This window comes from Macrobrachium rosenbergii, chromosome 43 (genome assembly GCF_040412425.1).
Source record: "Macrobrachium rosenbergii isolate ZJJX-2024 chromosome 43, ASM4041242v1, whole genome shotgun sequence".
NCBI classification, from domain to species: domain Eukaryota; kingdom Metazoa; phylum Arthropoda; class Malacostraca; order Decapoda; family Palaemonidae; genus Macrobrachium; species Macrobrachium rosenbergii.
Window position 1 is genome coordinate 33,636,604 of NC_089783.1, and position 20,153 is coordinate 33,656,756.

Here is a 20,153-nt window from a genome sequence, read left to right on the forward strand (position 1 = left end):
ATACAAATTCACTGAAATAATCATCATTATCTTTAAAATACTTACAAAGAATTGACCACAACAAAGGGTAGCTAGAATGTAATACAATATGACAAATTTTAGCATATGCTAAAATCAAAATATAAACAAAGAATTCTTTGTTAAATAAAAGCATGCATAAATTTCAAATTAACATGAAAAGTTCTGTTGGACAAGTAAGTACCAAGAGAGGAGGGAGAGCTAATGAAAAATATCATAGGGAACTTAAGAAAAATAAAAGAGAGTACAGGCTGTCCCCGGTTGTTGGCAGGGGTTCCATTCCCGACAGCGTGACAATAACAGAAAATCGCTGATAACCGGAAATCGATGAATATCGGTGCCAATAAGAGGGGATCAGGGATGAAAATCTAGTTATTGTCGTCGCTAGACAAGCGCCATAAAACCGGACCACCGATAACAGGGGGACTGCCTGTAATCTGAGGATGAAAAGAACCCTAAACATCATGCAGAGCATAATCCTTTTACCAAACCCTAAGCACTGCTTACAATCTGTGCCCCAGGCAAACCTCTGGGCAATGCACAGAGCCTCCTCAGCACTGGTTACCCAGATGCACTCTGTAAAAGGCTTCCCTGCAGTGCCTACAGAAGGCTCACTGCACAAAATCAGCACTGCTTACAGTATGCTCACTGTACAGAGCCCCTAGCTACACTACACAGTGCAACTTGTACATGACTACCAGGACTGCTTACAGTGAGTGGCAGTAAAAGCAATGGTATCATAAGATACATGTGGGTTGTCTTAGTCACTAAGTACTAGTTGTAAAAATGACTTAGTCGTGATTTGTGAATAAGAGAAGTGGACTGGCTTGGAGTCTAAAATGTCGGTGTTGGCATAATCTGTTGTTTGGTATTCAACTCCTGCTGCACTTAGTAGCATAGTGATGCCAAGCACATGGCTCTAAGAAATTTATTTTTTCCCAAATTTTTTCCTATTTTTAAAAAAATTTTTGTAGCATACATTAATATCCATATCTTGCATATGCCCTAAATAAGGCAGAGGGTGTATTTGTAAATAAACCCTCTGTGGTAAAAAGGCCCTCAGCCAAGCATTAAAACTACATTTATCATCATTGCGCATCATGTCAAGTAACTCAAAGCACTATTTACATTAAAATCTCAAAGAACTTCTAGCAATGCTTACATTAAAAGCCCAGAAAACAACCCACTATGCTTACAGTGTCCATATCATACTGGACCCCAGCACAGTTTACAGTATGTAAGGAACCACTATTACTTCGTACAACATGCACCTCATAATTAGTCCCAACACCACCTGCTTACAATACACGTGCACATTGTGTCCCCTTAAGGAACCTTCAGCATGATTTAGTGTTCTACCCCATATAATAAGAAATTAAGTAACTCATCACAAATTATCTCCTTAGTCAGGGGTACTGAGAATACTTCAGAATCTTTTACATGCACTCTACTTCAGAACTGTCAAGCATCAAGTTGATTTGATTGATGAGGTCTTGTCTTCTGACCCAGCAAAAGAAACATTTGCAAATAAAAAAACCCTTTCCAAAGACATTCTTTAATTTTGAAAAGATTAAAAAAGCCAAGTGTGCTTGAAACTGTTGTGCTTTTCAAGATTACAGAATGTCTTTAGAATAGGTCTTTTTATTTGTAACTTCTTACACATACAGTGTGTAATTTATCCATGGAACCATTTAGTTAATTCTGTACATCAAGCATCGAATAAATGACTTGCAAACTATTCTCAACCAACCAGTTTCAATCTTAGGTCATACAGTTAGGAATACATACACCACCTACTTAACATTATTCAACTTACAAACAAATGGGATTGCAAATTAAAATTTTGTTCAGCACGCGCTCCCCTTTGTCACCTGCAAGTTCAAATTTTGTTTTGCTTACCTATTCTGTACACACAGTGCTGTATGTACAGTGTACTGTGTTTTAGGATGAAAAAAAAAAAAGGACAGTACTGTATTGATTTTATATCATACTGTACTTAAACAGGCATGAAGAAGAGTACAGTAACCAACTTACAAACAATTCAACCTACAAATCGCTGTCTGGAATGTAACTCATTTGTAAGCAGGGTGGTGTCTGTACCGAAAACAATAAAAAAATAGTACAATGCACAAAAGGGCAACTTACAGATTTTGGCTGGACTTGTCTTCCTAAATTGTCATAAGTATATAATCTAGAAAAATTGACAAAAATCCACCAAATGTGAGGGAGTTTCACTCCTCTGGTTATTGGGGCCGGATACTGAAGGACATCAAATCGTTGATCTGCTGACACAGCATCTTCTGAAGGGACTGAGATGACACTGTTGTTTGACGATTCATTGTGTAACTTTAGCAGGATTAAAATCTTGTTCTTTACATGGTCCCAAAAACTCTGCAAAAGACAACAATGAAAATTAGGATTTTCTTCAAGAGCAGACTCCACTGGCAACACTCAAGACAGTCTTTAAAATTACTGTAAGTGAATTAACCAAACTAACTCATAACAAGCAAAATGCAAAAGGGATGCCAGTGAATTCTGAACCTTCTTTTTATCCATCATCTCCCAAGAGATCACTGCCTCAAGTATGCCTTCTGCCAAGCACGTCAAGATTCTTTGCGACATTACATCAGTCCTGTGCTGCATTTTTTTCTTTAGTTTCATCTCTTTGGTCTCTTCTGAACTAGCTGTCCAACCTACATAGCTTAGTCTGTCTCCAATTTCTGTCCCTCACTAACATCCTCCTGGGCAAAACAATGAGAGTATGAAAATGTTTCTCAGTAGCCAGGTTAAACTACTATAAAATAATACTGGTATATAGCTTACTGCAGAGTACAAAGCTGGGGAAATACTGTCAAGGAAGTTTTAGTTAGTCTAAACATTATTTTAGTTATGCGCCTGTCACTTTTTAGTTAACCCTTGGAACTCAAACACCCTGACCTAGCTAAGGCCTCAATGAAAAAAGGAGGGAGATGGACAAATATGGGTACTTAACCCTTAAGAAAGCAAATGGCCAGTCTTTAAACCATAGGAGAATAGTTCTTAAACTCAAGCATTATGAAACCATATTTTCTCATCATTATTAAATCACAGTCTTTTAAAGTAAATTGTATTTTTCCTAACTAAACAAACCTGAGGTCCCTTACATTTGGAATTACTTTCAGCGAAGCTGGAAAAGGCCGCTGAACTTTCGAACAAGGTGGTTAGGCAGTTAACTACCATCTGGGAGGCGGGAGTCCTGCCTGCCCAGTTGTAAACATTCCAATTTGCCTTTCAGCCCAGATGTCAGACTGAGGGGTGGCATGAGGTGGGCATGAAAATGTAATGTAAAGGACCTCAGGTTTATATAGTTAGGAAAAATACAACTTACTTTGAAAAACTGTGATTTGTTCCGACACGATATACAAACCGTCGGTCCTTTACATTAGGTAGACTAACTGGTTGGAGGGAAGAATCTGAGCGAGTCTCTATGAACTGACTGGAGTTCACTACACCTTGTCTTCCCTTCCTGGTCGATAGAGTGAGGAAGGAAAAACTTCCTCCGACAAAATGGCTGGGCTGTAAGAAACTCAAGACCAATTGTCAGACTTCTGGGTACATTTGCATGAATGAGAAAAACATCAGTTCAAGCAAAGTAGGCTATGATGAACCTTGAAAGTCGGTGGCAGTAAGGCAAATACAAGCATTGGGTTTGTCTTATTGTTGTGATCCCGACGGGTCAGCCACCAAGGGAGTCATCAAGGGTGTGTAACCCTCGGATGATGCCTTGGTGGGCTTCCTTCGGTACTGTCTCCTCCCCTCAAACTTCACCCACTGCTCAACAGACCAGGAACAACACTCAGTACAAGGTAAAGTACATGAACACACTCGCCCCCTGCAGGAAGAGCAAAGGGCGTGTGGGTCCATCTTAATACTAGAGCGAAAGCTATTACATTTCTTACTGCCAACCCCAGGACATGCACTAGTCTTACAGGGTTTGTCAAGAGCTTTCATAATTAAAGTGCAAACAAGAAAAAGATCACTGGGAAAAGGCAGCATGACGGAAGTCTGGGCAGAGAGCGAAGAAAACATGTCTACACCCAACGACGGCTGAAAGCAAATTGGAATGTTTACATCTGGGCTGGAGGGATTCCCACCTCCCAAATGGTAGTTAACTGCCTAACCACCTTATTCAAAAGTTCAATGGACGTTTCCAGCTTCGCTGAAAGTAATTCCTCATGTAAAGGACCGATGGTTTGTATATCGTGTCGGGACAAATATTTTTTTGTTTCACGAGACTACTACTTTACTGAAGACGAAGGTATAGAAGTTGGGCAGCAAAGCAGGAAAAGACAAAAGGATATTGCAATGAACTTATGGTAATGTCTACAGGCAATGAACAACTCACACCATAAAGTATACCCCCACCTTAGAGAATTATTTGTCGCAAACTTAGGATACCAATGTATGATGGAGATTTAAAAACATTTCACAATACGATTCTCATTAACATTTTCAGTAATTGGTATTTCTATCCTTTACACAAATATCAATATCCAATAAAAAAACGAATGAGCGTGAAATCTTTAGAAACAATTCATGCACTTGAATCACTTATTAGAGATGAATTTACTCTAAATTTAATATCTAGCTGAGGAAAAAATGAGAATTTGTTGTATTGAATAATGCCTCAATGTATTTTAATGTTAACAATTATTTTGTTTTGGTAACATTCACTATTCAAACATATGACAATGAACTTGGGGTTATCTTAGAAATAGCTATTTTCACTTTGAAAATAAACACATACCACCCAAGCTCTATGTAATCATCAAGCTTTCTAAATAAGTTAACACAACATGGTGAAAATGCACTCTACCACTTACCTGCTTGCCTAGAGTTGAATGCCTGTGGTCCAGAAGGTGAAGAATCATTACGCCCAACTCCAGTGAACAAGTGCACGAAAATCCTATGACTTGGTGCATGTCACTAATGGTTTTCTGAAAATCAGTTTTACAGAATTATTATTATTATTATTATTCAGAAGATGAATCCTACTCATATGGAACAAGCCCACCACAGGAGCCATTGATTTGAAATTCAAGCTTCCAATGAATATGGTGTCCATTAAGAAGAATACATAAAAAAGAAAGCTCGCTTATTAAAAAAGAAAAAATAAATTAATAGAATTACATGTCACACGCTGTTCTAGGATAAGAAAAGAATATTATGGTAAAAAGTATATTATACAATGGTCAGATGAACCTATATATTCATAGTGTAATAAACATTACATAATCAACCTCAGCAGATCATAATTTATCTCTTATTGATACCAAACAGTCTTACTCTCTACATCCCTCCTTACACTTTCCATGACAAAGCTATTTTTATACAAATACCTGTGGATATCTCTCAGAAGTCAAAATTACCATTTTCACCAATCTTAATTAGAATCAGTTCATTTGTTTCCATGATAATTTTTAGCATACAGACAAACACATTTCAAGGCACTAACACCAAACTTTGTCCCTGGGGGTAACATAAGAACTACTAGTCCTTACCTTCAAACCTTCGCGGCACATAATGGTGATCAGATCCCACACTACTAGAGAGATTAACTGTTCAAAGACTGGTGCTTCATCTAGAACTGCCATCCCAATATTTGAAGATATGACAGGCTCATTCACAAGAACTGAAGAGACTCTGGGATGAGTTGCAGGCAAGGAAAGACAACCCCAGTTAGATTCAATGATGTAGAGAAGTATAAGGCTCCACCATCGGATATCCAGATGAAGATGTAAGAGATGGTAAGCAGCAGACAGACTCTGTAAAGAAAGTAACAATACCATGAACTCTCTTGTCAGCTATCTCAATATCTTCACTGCCACATATTTCACAAAATATTTTCACCACTTTTGCACAATGCAACGAGTAGACATTACTCTAATTTTTATGAATTGTATGTACAATTACAGGGGCTAATTAACAGAGGGAAGGACTAGATCCCAAGATATCTCATGCTCCCAAAATTTCCTTCAACAAATCATCTCACAGCTAATATTCAAATAGTAATCATTTATAACCAAGTTTTGCTACGATGAAATAAATCTTACAGGACAGTCCACACATTCTAAACTTACAGTGCACCTCAAGCACAATATTGTTGACGATATAAACAGTTCTCTGCAGCAGTCCTTCAACTCCCACAGCATTCGTTTCTGCCTTTTACTTCTAATTCATTCCCTTATGATTTTTCCCACTTGGCTGCCAAACTTCTTGCAGCCAGTCCAATGTTCACCAAGTGTAGCAACGTGACTCTGGTTATTTAAAATTTTTCATTCGCTGTTATACTGTAATAGTAATAGGAAAAAAGTTCACAGTGCAATCTCTAGCTGGGAACTGAGGCCCATCATACTATTATGGTTAGCAAGAATTCGCTAGCAAATTGCCTCCCCTCCCCCCCCTCCTTTGTTGTTGTTGGTTGTTCTGTTGTGTTTCATTTACCGCCAGCCGGCCGATCGATAGACCATCTGTCTATCGACTTAAAACAAGGGTTTAAAAGATTAAAGGCGCTCCCATTTTTGATAAAGATCTTTCCTTCGAGGCAAAAGTAATCTGGCTTGGTGTTTCTCCTACAGGCCAAAAACCTCCCCTGCGGGCAGCAGGTGCAATGAGTCAAAACATCTGTGTTGGGCGCACCCCTGCCCCATAGGAGGGATAAAAGCAAAAAGCCCACGAGGTCTCGACACACACGCGGGCTGGAAGATATGGAATGAAGACGTCCCCAACACCTGGCCCCACCGATGCCCTTGCATCCTAACCACGTGGCCCTTTCCAAAGTATACTTTTCCTCGTGCCCTTCGACCGTATTCAAGTGTTCTCTCCACCGCTGGCCTGCCTCGAGCCCACACGCCATTGCTTGGAGTTTCGAGGAGTCCCCATCGCCTTGTCCCTTCTACGGAAGCCCTTGCATCTCACCACGTGGAAGAAACTCGCCCTCGGAAATCGCAAGTCACCCACGGACCGCCTTCTCACGCGCCCTCGGAAAATCTGCTAAGGTAAAGTGCCCTGGAAGAGCCCCATTTCAGTCACGCTTTTGTCTCGTAATATTTTCTTAAAGAGAAAGCCAGAAATCTCCCTTGTCTAATGTCCGTGCGCCTCTTGCATCGGCAGTATTAATTCTTTATTACTCCTTTGGCACCCTCAGTGCAGCTTCGAATTCATTATTCTTTTGTCTGTTTTCATTACTGGCATATAATGTGCATCTCTCTCATTTCAGAGGGATCCTATTTCGTGGAAGCTTCTCGGACTGTGTCTGGAATCCCCCAGTTTCATTCAATCCCGTAGGAATCTCCTTCAGGATAGTAATCTACTTGAGTTCCTCTTTCCCGTACTGATATCAATTATGTAAATACACTCCTTTAAATTTGCCCACGTGTTTTACGTAATATTTCCCTCAGTAACAAGAGCCCTATGCTCGTATGAAATTCTCCTTTGTTTTCCTCTTTTTTTTACGTTTTCCTGTACCCACGAAGTCAGAATCACAAGGCTAAATTACCTTAAATCGTTGCTGCCTGTCTCACAGAGCATATTTCAAACTAAAACCACGGAAAAACGTAAAAATACCAATATACAGTATTCCTTTATCCCATCGTTATTTGAGTTTTCCAACCATGTAACTGAAATTCAGTTGTAAGTTGACAGCCATCAGTAACTCACTGAGCAGACCCACTTCTCTCTGTGACAATCATGTTTACAATGTTGTCTGTCAGAAACAGTTTATACAAATCAATGGGTCATATCCTACAAGTATCTGTAACATTCTGTACTTATACTTTTATGGATATATAAAAGAATGGAACTATAACTTATTGGAGAAATGTTTTGCATATTGCAATATCAAAGAAAAAATAATGAAATGATCAAATATTGAACCAGAGGTGATTAATACATGTGGTGCATCACGCAAATATAAAATATTCATACCTAGCTCAAGTAGTGGGTCAACTGTGGCCACTTTGAACCATAAACTTGGGGGACACATCACACTGTACAAAGCATAATTATTTTTTGTGATATGGTGGGTTACTGCTTTTAGTTTGATAAGAACATTCCTTGATCAATAGAAATAACACTCAGAAATTTTCACTGCAGTAGCTAACAGCATACTGATGTGGGCCAAAAATGGAGATGCAATGTGATAGAGACTGCCTCCTACCATAATGTGGAAATTGTATTAAAATATTACAGTTTACTATGTTACTGCTTGAGAATAGCTTATTCTTCACAATAAAGAGTCCATCTCTTTCCACATGGAAAATCTACAATACACTCATGCTTAAGTTCTTGATGAAGAGGCAGCTTTACAGAATACAGTACCACAAATTACAAACTCTTAATATCTTTGCATACATGTATATCTTGAGATCATGACCTTGTATTCAAAATTGAAATATTTATTAACGCTTACCTTATTGCCACGTGGTGAAGATGCTGATGTCACGTGTTCCGGCAGGTCATGAAGTGGACGCATGTATAACAACAAGTCCAAAATCTCAGCAATGACATTTTTCAAAAAGTTTTCGTCACACACATTTTCGCTTCCACATGTGATGACGTGAGAGATCAGACAATTGAAGAACCTGGCAACCTCTTCTCGCGTTTTGGGGTACTGAGGATCGTGGCAACTCTGGCTGAGGCAAACATTTGACTGAGCCCCTCTTTCCAGCTCGGACACAGCTTGTCTGTAATAGTGAACAGGAAAGGTATTTTTGATATTACTAGCAATCTGAGCTGCCAACTTCACAGTTTGGTTGCAGTTTGATTTGAAAAGTGGACAAGAAGTATATGTAAAATAAACTTACATTCTAAACGATAGTGACTAAAAATAATCCATGCTTGAAATGTTAAAGCGTTTGCAATTGTTTAATGATGTAGATAATAAAACTACCATTATGGTGATAATTATGCTAATACTACTCCTGAGAATTTTGTTTCTTAATTCTATTAACACATCTAATTTTCATGTTAAGCAAATAGGTTTTTTAATGTTATTTTTCTCTACCATCAAGCAAATATCACGTAAGATCCAAGTACATTTTCTATCCCACAAAATGAATGACAATCATGATGATTACATAATTTTTTTGGCTAATATCTACTCATTATTCCAGTTTCTTAATTTCCGTTGTTTTCTTTCTCTGAAGATACTGAAAATTATAAATATCCAGCAATTTCATAATGGCAACAAAGCCAGTGCAGGCAGTCCCCGGTTATCGGCAATCTGGTTTTACGATACTTGTCTAGCAGTGACGATAACTGGATTTTCAGGGCCAATATGTGCCAATTTTTGGTTACCAGCGCCAATCCCTGGTTATCAGCCCTGGTCCCCACTTTACAGTGGTGCCAATAACCCGGGATCAGTGCTGTTATAGCCGTTTTTAGGTTATTGTGACACTGTCGGGAACGGAACTCCCGCCGATAACCGGGGACTGTCTGTATCCTAAATGAATTATGCAGCCATAGAGAAATTTTTTTACACCAACAGATACGATTAGCAAACAGAGTGAACATTAGTACAAGAATAAATCCTTTGAGTTAGCCCTGTAAGGGTATAGCAAAGTAACTCGGCAATCTTATTAAATTACTTTAAAACAGGAAAAGTAAAAATCATCACATTAACCCAAATATACTGCAAGCAAGGAAAGGAAGTAACATGTGAGGTATGTCCTGAACACTGGAAACATTCCCAGTCTAACAGGCATATATTTAGGCAAAACTAAAAGATTTGAGTCCTACCTAACACACAAAAAGTAGTGTTCCAAATTACACTGCACATTGTCAGCTGTGCATGGCAAATAAAAAGTATAATCTGAAGAAAAGGAAGGAGACGGGTTCTTCTGCTGGAGGAGGTGAACTAATACTCTCTTGCCGATGCATGGCGTATCGCTGAGACTCTCTGTCCACCTGGCTTCTCTTCTACAGGAGAAGAGTAACAACCCACAGTCGATTGGATGATCCTGAGCTAAAGATAAGAAATAAATACATTAGAAAAAATTCTACTTCCCTGGAACATGATATTATTTAACATAAAATGAAGATGAACTATAGTAACAAAATGCACTACAGAATACAATAAACTTTATGAATTTTGGTAGAATATGTGACAGCAAGGTAAGGAGACACCTAACAACATTCTAGACATATATGCAAATATAGCATTCATATGATTCTAGAATTACAACTTTAAACATCACATCAATTTTTTTGCTCAAATATTAAATTGGCTGGGTAAAAGACCAAACAAAAGTTGCCTAACCTTCCATTTCTTTCACGGGGGATGCATCCATTTCCGTGTTGAAGAAATCCATGTAGTCGAGACTGTCGCTGCCAAAATTATTCCCCTCACCCTCCAAAGGAGGGGTCAAAGGGGGTGTCATGGATATGTTGGGCGTCTGAGACATTATGACCTGAAAGATAATTGTTTTGGAAGTTATAATTTTTCAGTAGCCTTTATAACAGGATGCATCATGAATGCAGTGCTTGTGAAAGGAATTAATTCTGTAGGAAATATAGACACCACCCTACTGAAGAACATTCAACTTACAATCATTCAGACACAAACAAATGGGATCACAAATTAAAATTGTGTTCAGAGCTCTCCTTTTGTCACCCGTAAGTTCAAATTTTGTTTTGGACATCTATTCTGTGCATACCATACTGTATGTACAATGTTTTGTGTTTTAGGGTGAAAAAATGTACGGTACTGTACTGATTTTAAATCATACTGTACTTAAATAGCCATGAAGAGTACAGTAACCAACTTATAAACAATTCAACATACAAATGACTGTCTGGAATGAAACTCGTTTGTAAGTAGGGTGGGGTCTGTAAATGGAGAGTCATGGATATGATGAAATGAAAGGCAATAATGTTTGATGAATGAATTGGAGGTGTCATGAAGATTTCAACAAGGTGAAACTAGATATACTGGGTCATGAATAGGCAAACCCTTGGCAAAGCTACTACTTTCCAGCACACGAAACCTAAGCCTTGCCTTAAAAAAATAACTAGGTAGATATATATCTCCAATTTCCTTCATATAACAACCGTACGCTGCCTTTGCAACAGGGAAAGGGGATCAGGCTGTACTCTGTTCAGTTGTTGTATCATGATTTCCCAAACAATGACAAAACAAACCACCAACACATAACACGCTTGTTGAGACATACAATTACACAAGGATATTCCTCCAGGACGTTTCAAGAAGTACAAAATCGAGAAGGTAACCGTCGAATCTACATCCCCTGTCGCATGATCAACCAAGAAATACTATAACTTCCGTTGTCATCAGAAGAGAAGAAAAAATATTTATTCAACAAATTCCATAAATATAGTGGGGCAATAACCACCTGAATAGTATAGCTATGACTGAGGACTGAGTAATGATTGTGTAACTTGGATAGCAAATTCTATTTTGTTTTACAAGTACATTTGAATATCTTATTTCAATTTGATTGAAGAAATGATAATTTTTATATTCAATTTAATGCTTTAATGCACCATTAGCTATGTCCCTGGCAAGAAGAACCCAGTGGCTGATGCCCTATCAAGAGTTGAGATAAATTCAGTCCACCTGGGCATAGACTATGAGGACCTGGAGAAGCAACAAGCCACGGACCCAGAAACAGCAGCCTACCGAACTGAGGTGGGAAGATGTGCCAATAGATGGGTCCAGTTCAACACTCCTCTGCGACACCAGCACTGGCCACCTGCGCCCTGATACCCACATCAAGGAGAAAGCAGACGTTCGACACCATCCACGGGCTGTCCCATCGATCAGAACGAACAACAGCGCGCCTGACAATTTCCCTCAGCCTTGGAGGGGGCATATCTGTGATGTCCGGCTGCGTGGGGAAGAACTCTCCTGGTATGGGCAGTGTTTTGCCGTAGGCTTTCTCTGCGGGAGATTTTTCGCCGTTTGTCCCTGGTGCGGTGCGGAGACCCAGCAGGACCCAGGGAAGCTGCGCCTTCCAATTGTCATCGGTGCAACATGCCATCAGCGCTGCCTTCAATGAATGGTGGGTCCTTTCTACCATGCTGTTGGATGCAGGGTTATATGCCATTGTACTGTGGAGAGTTGCCCCCATCAAGCGTGCCAGGGAGACCCAGAGCTCCAATAAGAATGTGGGGCCTCTGTCTGTAGTAATGTTGTCGGGCACACCAAAACGGTTTATCCAACTTGACAGGAGGCTTCTGCGCAGGCGCTCGTTGATGCTTCCATCATCGGGGTTGTTTTCGGCCATCTTGTGGAATGGTCTATGACCGTCAGGAGGTATCTGGCGCCCCGTGATTGCAGCAGAGGCCCTACAACGTCTACATAGATGTGCCCGAAACGCCGACATGGTTGAGGGAAATCTCCGATGCCTGATTCCGTGTGCTGTGAGATTTTACTCGTCTGGCATGGTATGCAGTTCTTTGCCCACTCTCGAGCATCCTTCCTGATTCTATGCCAAACGAACTTTTCTGTTGTCTAATAGGTGGTCAAAATGCAAAGAAGGAAGAGGATTTGGCTAATAAGGAACAGGAAATAAATTCACTGAAAAATTCTTTAGAAAATGAAAAGCAGAAGAACAGAATTCTGAATGAAGTAGTTCAGCAGATGAGAAACTGGGTAGCTGAATTAGGTGGTCAAAATGCAAAGGAAGAGGATTTGGCTAATAAGGAACAGGAAATAAATTCACTGAAAAATTCTTTAGAAAAAGCAGGTGAACAGAATTCTGAATGAAGAAGTTCAGCAGCTGAGAAACTGGGTGGCTGAACTATAGTACATTCACATCGGCTGTGCATTTGGTGTCTAGCGCCGTCCCTTACGACGCTCCTGATTGGCTAGTGGTCAGTCAATCACAGCACTGGAAAATGGCCAGCCTGCAGTCTCTCTCAAAGCTCCAAACAGTGAACATCTCCGCTCCGACACCTGAAGAATATGTCTTTCAAAAGTTATAACTTTCATTACACCTCAGTTTTACCCAAAGAATAGTAGTGTTTCCCAGTTTCATCACTAAACATGTCAAGCCAATGGTTGAAGGATTATAATATATGAATTATTTACTTCAATAAACTTAATGGTAAGATATTTGATAGTGAAATAAACAAGAAATTTTTAAAGATAAAATGTATTCTTTCATTCCTTACATGGCATTGCAGTGCATTCATCATTTATCGTCTTGTGTCTCATAAAATTTCGTAGCTTAAATGTCATGGATGGCAATGCTACCTAAAAAGTATGGGTAGGGCTATCAATCAATATGAAAATAACAAGCAAGCGATTAAGAATATTACAGAGGGGAAAAAAATAGATATTGATGTTTCCCAAAAAGACAGCATGCCTCACCGTAGAAGCCCGTGGGTCTGGTACGGAGTGAGAAAACGACAGACTTTGTTGTGCAGGTAGGCAAACAGAAAGATGGTAGGGATCTCTTAGTCGAGCAGTCTCTTCATGAATCTTCGTGAAGAAATGAACGAAAGCATGTTCCGTCCCAATCACTTAAACCCGAGGCTAAGCTCGCCTCCTAATACATCCCCACCAGGAATGTAGCTAGCTAAGTGAGCTATCGAGTGCGCTACAGAACACCTGAGTACCTGCAAATGTCGACAAATGAAACAGGAGGAAAAAACGATTCCCTCGTTTGTTGATGTATGCCACTACTGTACTGTGGTTCTGTTGTTCAAAGAAACTACTGAGTGTTGCAAAACTCATCCTGAATTTTTGTTAGGCCAAAAGGCCGCCTTGAGTTCAGGATGTTAATGAGAAGATGATAATTGTCTCGGTCACACACCTTCAAGACAAAGTCTTACAGGTGTGCGCCTATTCATTGTTCGGTGAATCTGGGAGTAGACACGTGATGAGGTGAATATGCAAGCATATTTGAAGGTTTCTTCAATCAAGCATTAGCCTAACTCTTTCCTCATACTCTGAAGAGGAAAGAAGGATGGAGGACTGGAAGCAGACCACCTTCATTCTCCACCATGGGGAGCTTCTGCAAGATGACAGGATACCAAGACGATTAGCTCTAGCCGGGCTGGCATTTCCTGAATCGGGAGCACGGAAGAGGAAGCGGGATGGAAGTTGATGAAAAGAATTGCTGAGACCCAAGGGAAATAGATACTCCTCCTGAAAGAATCCATTCCCAGGTCTCGGCAATGTCGCTGCCAGGTCCAGAGACTTGATAAGTATCATTTCATCCAGGCATCAGCAGTAGGAGAACTTCTGCCAGTCAATACTTCTTTCTCTCTTCCCTTCTGCGCTCCTTCCTTATGGAAAAGAGGGTGGAAAAGGACACATGTGCATTTTCCCAAAAGGGAAGAAGAGGGCTATGTGTTTCCACAATCTTCTTCCGAAGCCTGGGATTCTTTGGAGTTGAGGAGGGCTGGCTTGAACTTAAGGTTGAGCCGAGATGACTAAGACCCATAGGTCTTGGCCGTTGTCCAAAGGAGAAGGCAGTGCCCTGGTACAAACCTTGATTACTGCGGTATCTGGCAAATCTCTGAAAGAGAAAGGCAGAGCCAAGTAAAGGTTTGTTCCTAAGGGTCGAGCCAACTCGGGACTTACGAAACCGGAGATCTGAATTAGGGCAAAGTCCTTCTTCTTAGCACCAGAATTGCCCACAGATTGCCGTCTGATATAGGAAGACCCACCCCCAGACAGGACCAGCCTCCAGAAGGCAGGGTTCTCTCCAGGAATGGTCGAACTCGAGAAGAGAAAGTCTAAAAGTGAAGGATCATGGATCCATCAGGCGACTGTCTGGAGGGAACCAGCAGGTGCCCTCCAAGATTGCTGCCTCTCGTAGAGGAAGAGAATACCCTTCAGGGCAAGGAGAAGCAGACAGAAAACCCAGTCCGAAGGAAGCAGAGTCGGAACAACCTGCAGTCGGCAAGACCCTTCCAAGGTAAGAAGAATTTGTACTCTGTCGAGGCAGGGGAGGAGCTTGGTGTCTCGACCTGAATGAATCCCTTGTCTGAAGAAAAGCATTCATCTGGTTGAGAATGCTCTCGCAAGCAAAGACCATGGCGGCCCCCAAAACTCTAGGCCCCTTTGGGAATTGCGAGGGTTGCAAGTGGTGAAAATTATTCAATGGGGGAGCCGCGGTCCTGTCTTGGGGATCCTCGTGCCGATTCATCAGAGTGAAGTTCTCCGAGAAATGAGGGCGACTGCAACTTGAAGAGGAAGATCCTCACTGCTTCTGAAGTGTGAAACTCCTGTACCTCTCTCTCTCTGGAGGGAGACCTTGACAGATCCCAAGAAACCCTCCTCGGCTACCTGGTTGTACCATGAGACAATCGGGGGACCGACACAGAAAGCATGCCTGGCAGCCAAACTCCAAAGAAAGACAAATTCATTGGAGCTCTCTATGTCCGTCTCGCGCCTCTCGGAACAACTGAGAGGAAAAGAGAACAGGTAAGGAGAAAGAGTACCCCTACCTGTCCTGCCAGTAAGACCAGCAGGAGAGGCGCACCGTGAGCGATAATCAAACAAAGAAGATTATTGCCACAAGGGGGAAGAAGAGAGCTTGTGCCGTGGCAAAGCGCTTTCCTGGGAAGAGCAAAAAGTTCACTCGAACAGTGCTGAGAACACAATTTGGAAAAACCGAGTGGGGTTGAGCTGAGCCACAACAAACTGAGCTGATCACGCAAACGCAATCCAGACCAGGTGGTAAGCGGAGGACTGGGAGGTAAGTGAGCGAGCCAAGCTGAGCCAGTCTCGCAAATGCGACCAGGAGCTGGGTGGGGCAAGCAAGCCTAGTGAGCCAATCACGCGAACGCAATCGGAACTGGACAGGGCGGAACTCGTCTGCCATGAACTAGTGCTAATTTCCCAAACTCTAAACTCCTTCGAGGCCTAGGCCCCTCGAGAAGAAGGTCTAAAGGGGAATTCTGTGTCTGCTATCCTGCATGCTCAAACCCTAAGGTTCAAGACATGAGGATGAAAACTGGGCCAAGCAACTGAAGCAGCTGGCGGGCAGTATCGAGACACCTGGGCATCTCAGCACTGAGACACCCAGGTGTTTCAGCACCTCCTCTGGTCCTGTGCCTCTCGCCAGGAGAGAGATCGTGATTCATAGAATTTGAGCGACCTACGAGACTCCCAAAAATGGGAACGGCTGCTTTCGGTTTCCTAAGAAATCGAAAAGAGCCAGGCACAGAACCAATCTTAGACGCAGACTTCTAAGACTGGCAATGAGGGTGCAAGGCTGCACTTTCGCCGTCCCAGAAACGTGAGACCCCAGAGGAGAATGTAAATCAGTTCCTGCCCAAGGGCGGGAAAAGCCGAGAGAAACTTGCCTCCCAGAAGAGAGTCAATCCCTTAGAAGTCCCACAGGACTCCTGAAGGGAACCTTTTCCCTGCTTCTTCTGGTGTTTGAACCGATAGAATTGAGACACCAGGCTGGGAATCCGACCGAGCACGGGTAAGCACTCGGGGAGTGCTTGTAGTGCTGACAGGAAGAGCCGAGATACCTGGATGCCTTGGCCCTTTCTCTCGCACTGTTCCCGAGCTGGGCCAAGGAGAGTACTCTCCAGACCAGATCAGGATACTTGATATTCCACAGAATCTTGAACACTTGGAGTGGCTCGTGAACAAGTGCCCAAAGTAGCACCCGTCCGGCGGCAGAACCTCCAGGGCTGGGAACGGGAGAGCAAACCAAGGTCTGCGCGCCTGTGGCTCCCGAAACACAAAACCCAGGGGATGCAAATTGGTTCCCGAGCCCCGAAGGCTGAAAAGAGCCAACGAGAGACACAGAGCCTCCTCGAAAGGAGGCAGTCCCCAGATGTCCAAATGACATCAAGGGGGAAGAAGCAGCCTTCCTCTCCTTCGGCCAACGGAGGTCTATCCGGTTCCTGGGACCCCCTCGAACCTCAGGAGAGAAAGGGAAGAAGCAGCAGAAGACGAAATCGAAGATAAGCTGAAGAAGATGGCGGCTACCTCCACAGGGCGACTTCCTTCACCTTCACTTCAACATCTTCTACAGGATGGTAGACATGAAACATCATAACCTCCAGGGCAGCTAGGCAGGATCACAATGGAAGCGGCCCAGGACACGACCACCAGGAGAAGCAGCAGGCACGATCAGGACAGCTGATACTGGAGCTACGAAAGTGGTTCGGAAGGCAGGAACGATCAGGACAGCTGTGGCAGGAGACCAGGAGGAGCTGCCCAGAGACTGTCGCCAAGTCAACAGAAGCAATAACACAGGAAACACAGCAGGAGCAGACGGACCTCAGATACACCAGAGGCAGTGCGACAGCATACATAAAGGACAGCAATGACAGCGATCAATCCACATCCCGACTTGGATCTATGCCATTCCAACCACCTACTATGGTCGATCCCAAAGCAAACACTGTATGAATGTCGGGCCTCTTTCAGGCAAAGATATCCTAACTGAGATACCCAGCCAACTACTGCTGTGCCTACGGTGCTCACTGTCAACCTGAAAGAAAAAACAAAGATTATTAGAGGAAGACTCCTCTCACTCCGAGGGGAACTGCCCTACGCAGCAAGAGGAGGCCCCTGAGAAGAGGTCACCCGACCGCCTGCGGTGGCCCCCCCTCGCGGTCTTCGCCCGACGAGCGAGCGAAGAGGACGAAGGAGAGAGCTCTCTCCCGAAGGGGAGATAAGGAAGAACTTACAGGAAGAGAAAAGGAAGGAGGGGAGGCCACCAAGGGCACCGTGGAAGCAAAACTTACCGACGACGCCCGCAACCTCCCTAACCAAACTCTCCAAGCGCAGGCCTTGAAAACAACTCTCAGCACAAGTAGAAAGGAAGTAGTCATGCCCTTGTACACAGGGGGCGGGAGCCCAAGAAGGGGAGCGAAGATATTGCATCCCAATCTAATATATACGAACATACGGGGAAACGCCTTCAGTATCTAAATAAAGGGCTACTGGAAAAGAAGCATTATCACTTGGTTACGCCCCTCTAAATATGCCCTTGGCCATCAAACCCAGGACACAGACACGATGGCCTATGCAAGGCTATACCTTGTGGGTTTGTGTATTAATAAATATCAAACACACGTAATAGATACACAAAATACAAAAAGATTCCCCCGGGATACTAAAGAGCTCAACGAAAGTCTGGCAAAGAGATCCGAAAACACGTCTGCACCGCATGACGGCCGAAAGCAAACTGGAATGGTTACATCCGGGTAGGCAGGTATTCCTGCCTACCTGACGGTAGTTACCGCCTAACCACCTTGTTCAAGAGTTTAATGGCCGTGTCCAGCTTCGCCGTAATTCCTAATGCAAAGGACCGATGGTTTGAATATTGTGTCAGAACAAACTTACCTTAAAGCTTTACAGGGTAATTTAAAAGAGGTTAATTATGGAAATATCCGATTGACACTTAGGCTTAGGCTGGGCCTACCTTACTGAATGCTAACAGAAGCTTAACAGATTAATAAAGGTTAACTGAAGCTTAACAGGCTAATTTCAAATAGGCTAATTGTAAGTTTAAATATTAACTATGCTACGATAGGCCTGGCTAATCCTGGCCATAGGCCTAAGCTAAATTGTAAAAAAAATTCACATTTAGGTCTACCTTAATAAACACTTATTTTAAAGCTCTTTAAAGCTTTACACCGACTTTAAAATCACTCCATGTATTCAGTAACAATCAAACTTCACTCTGGAGTCGAAAGTACCACAGTAATTACGTTACTTAAGTTATTTAAGTCACTTTTCAGTCGTAACTGATCTAGAGCTTTGTTTACAATTTCATAACAGCACTTGATTTCGCTCGTCACTTGTTTCCACCATTTGTAATGAGTGATGTAAGTTAAGATCTAGTATTAATTCTCTTAATTTTTATTTTTAATAATGGATACAAGGATAAAATATAATAATTTTTATTTATTTTGATAATAAGATATAATTATTGAATAATTTAAGTGATTAAATATTAAATTTTTACGAAAAACATCATAACAACACTCGTCGCTTATTTCCACCATTTATGATGATGAATGTAATTAGGATTTTGTATTACTTCTCTAAATGTTTGCTTCAGAAACGGATATACCAGGAAAACCTTATAATTTCTTACGGAGAATGCTACAAAATAGTATAATAGAATTAATCAAATATAAAATTTATGCTAAAAGTACTTTTAATTTCCCTCGTCACTTGTTTCCGCCATTTGTAATTTTGAATATGTGGTATGTTTTAGTATTACCTCCTCCAGTCTTTGCTTACGATAGTAGAAAATGGAAAGAAACCATGATTATTTTATAAACAGAGAATACATACATACATATTAAATTATTGATTTAATATTAGAAGCCAGTTTAGAATGGTCTAAATATTTCAACTGCTTTGCGCTAACATTTCTCATTGCTGTATAGAGAAGTGACAACAATGTACTTGATTGTATTAATTCATAGTTCATTCAGTATCTATGAAGTAACAACAAACTTTCACTGTCATGCAAAAAAAAATACAGTGAAACTAAATTAAGAGGAAAGCCGAGAGAGAATTCGAGAAACACTACTCAAGTCCTTAGCAGGATGATGTATAAGCTACACAGCACAGTAGTTTTTTCTATTATAAACATAATGATTAAACTTGTAAACAGCATTAATCTTTCGCTGGTGTAGCCGTCACTAAATATGAATGTTTTTATTAGCCATAGTACCAGAGAACTTATACTGTATAATCTCTTGATGAAAAGTAAAGCAGAAATTGCATGTTAATATTCTGTCAAAATAAGCTTCGTAACATCACCTCCACTTTTTGAAAGTAATTAGAAACGGAAGGGTTTATAATAAGTGATAATGTCGACTGTATTTGTGGAGTGAGCGCTTAGGAACCAGGAACCTAGTACTGGGTACCTTAGACTCATATGCTGGAGCGTCCAATCCATTTTTAATAAATTCTCTCACTCCCCTCATTATTTATAGCAGACTCGTGCATTTTGAACAATAAAGTTCAATATCCCTTGAACACAACAGGGGCATTTCTGTTCAATACGACCATACCTTTGATAACAGAAACGCATAACAACATACCGTAACCCTTCCCCGGTGTACTGAGAAAAGTTATAGGCCTAATATTGTTATAGACATAGCTATCTGTTACTTTACATTTCAACAAAACAACA

General features: G+C 41.5%; 1 protein-coding gene across 2 annotated transcripts in view; it reads right to left on the reverse strand.

The window, feature by feature from the left end:
• The window catches only part of LOC136828773 (protein MMS22-like), a 58,490-nt gene extending 39,691 nt beyond the window's left edge, over positions 1-18,799 (reverse strand). Inside the window, exons 1-7 of one of the 2 annotated variants that reach the window (XM_067086991.1) lie at positions 18,597-18,799; positions 10,316-10,466; positions 9,796-10,021; positions 8,468-8,741; positions 5,559-5,822; positions 4,881-4,994; positions 2,164-2,409 (exon numbers count right to left, since the gene is read on the reverse strand). In XM_067086991.1, the coding sequence (XP_066943092.1) occupies positions 2,164-2,409; positions 4,881-4,994; positions 5,559-5,822; positions 8,468-8,741; positions 9,796-10,021; positions 10,316-10,460 (1,269 nt within the window). In that variant the 5' untranslated portion in view covers positions 10,461-10,466; positions 18,597-18,799. Of the gene's footprint in view, positions 1-2,163; positions 2,410-4,880; positions 4,995-5,558; positions 5,823-8,467; positions 8,742-9,795; positions 10,022-10,315; positions 10,467-11,695; positions 13,008-18,596 lie in introns of those variants that run through there. The other variant, XM_067086990.1, reaches the window with a different exon arrangement.
• Between the last annotated feature and the right edge of the window lie 1,354 nt (positions 18,800-20,153).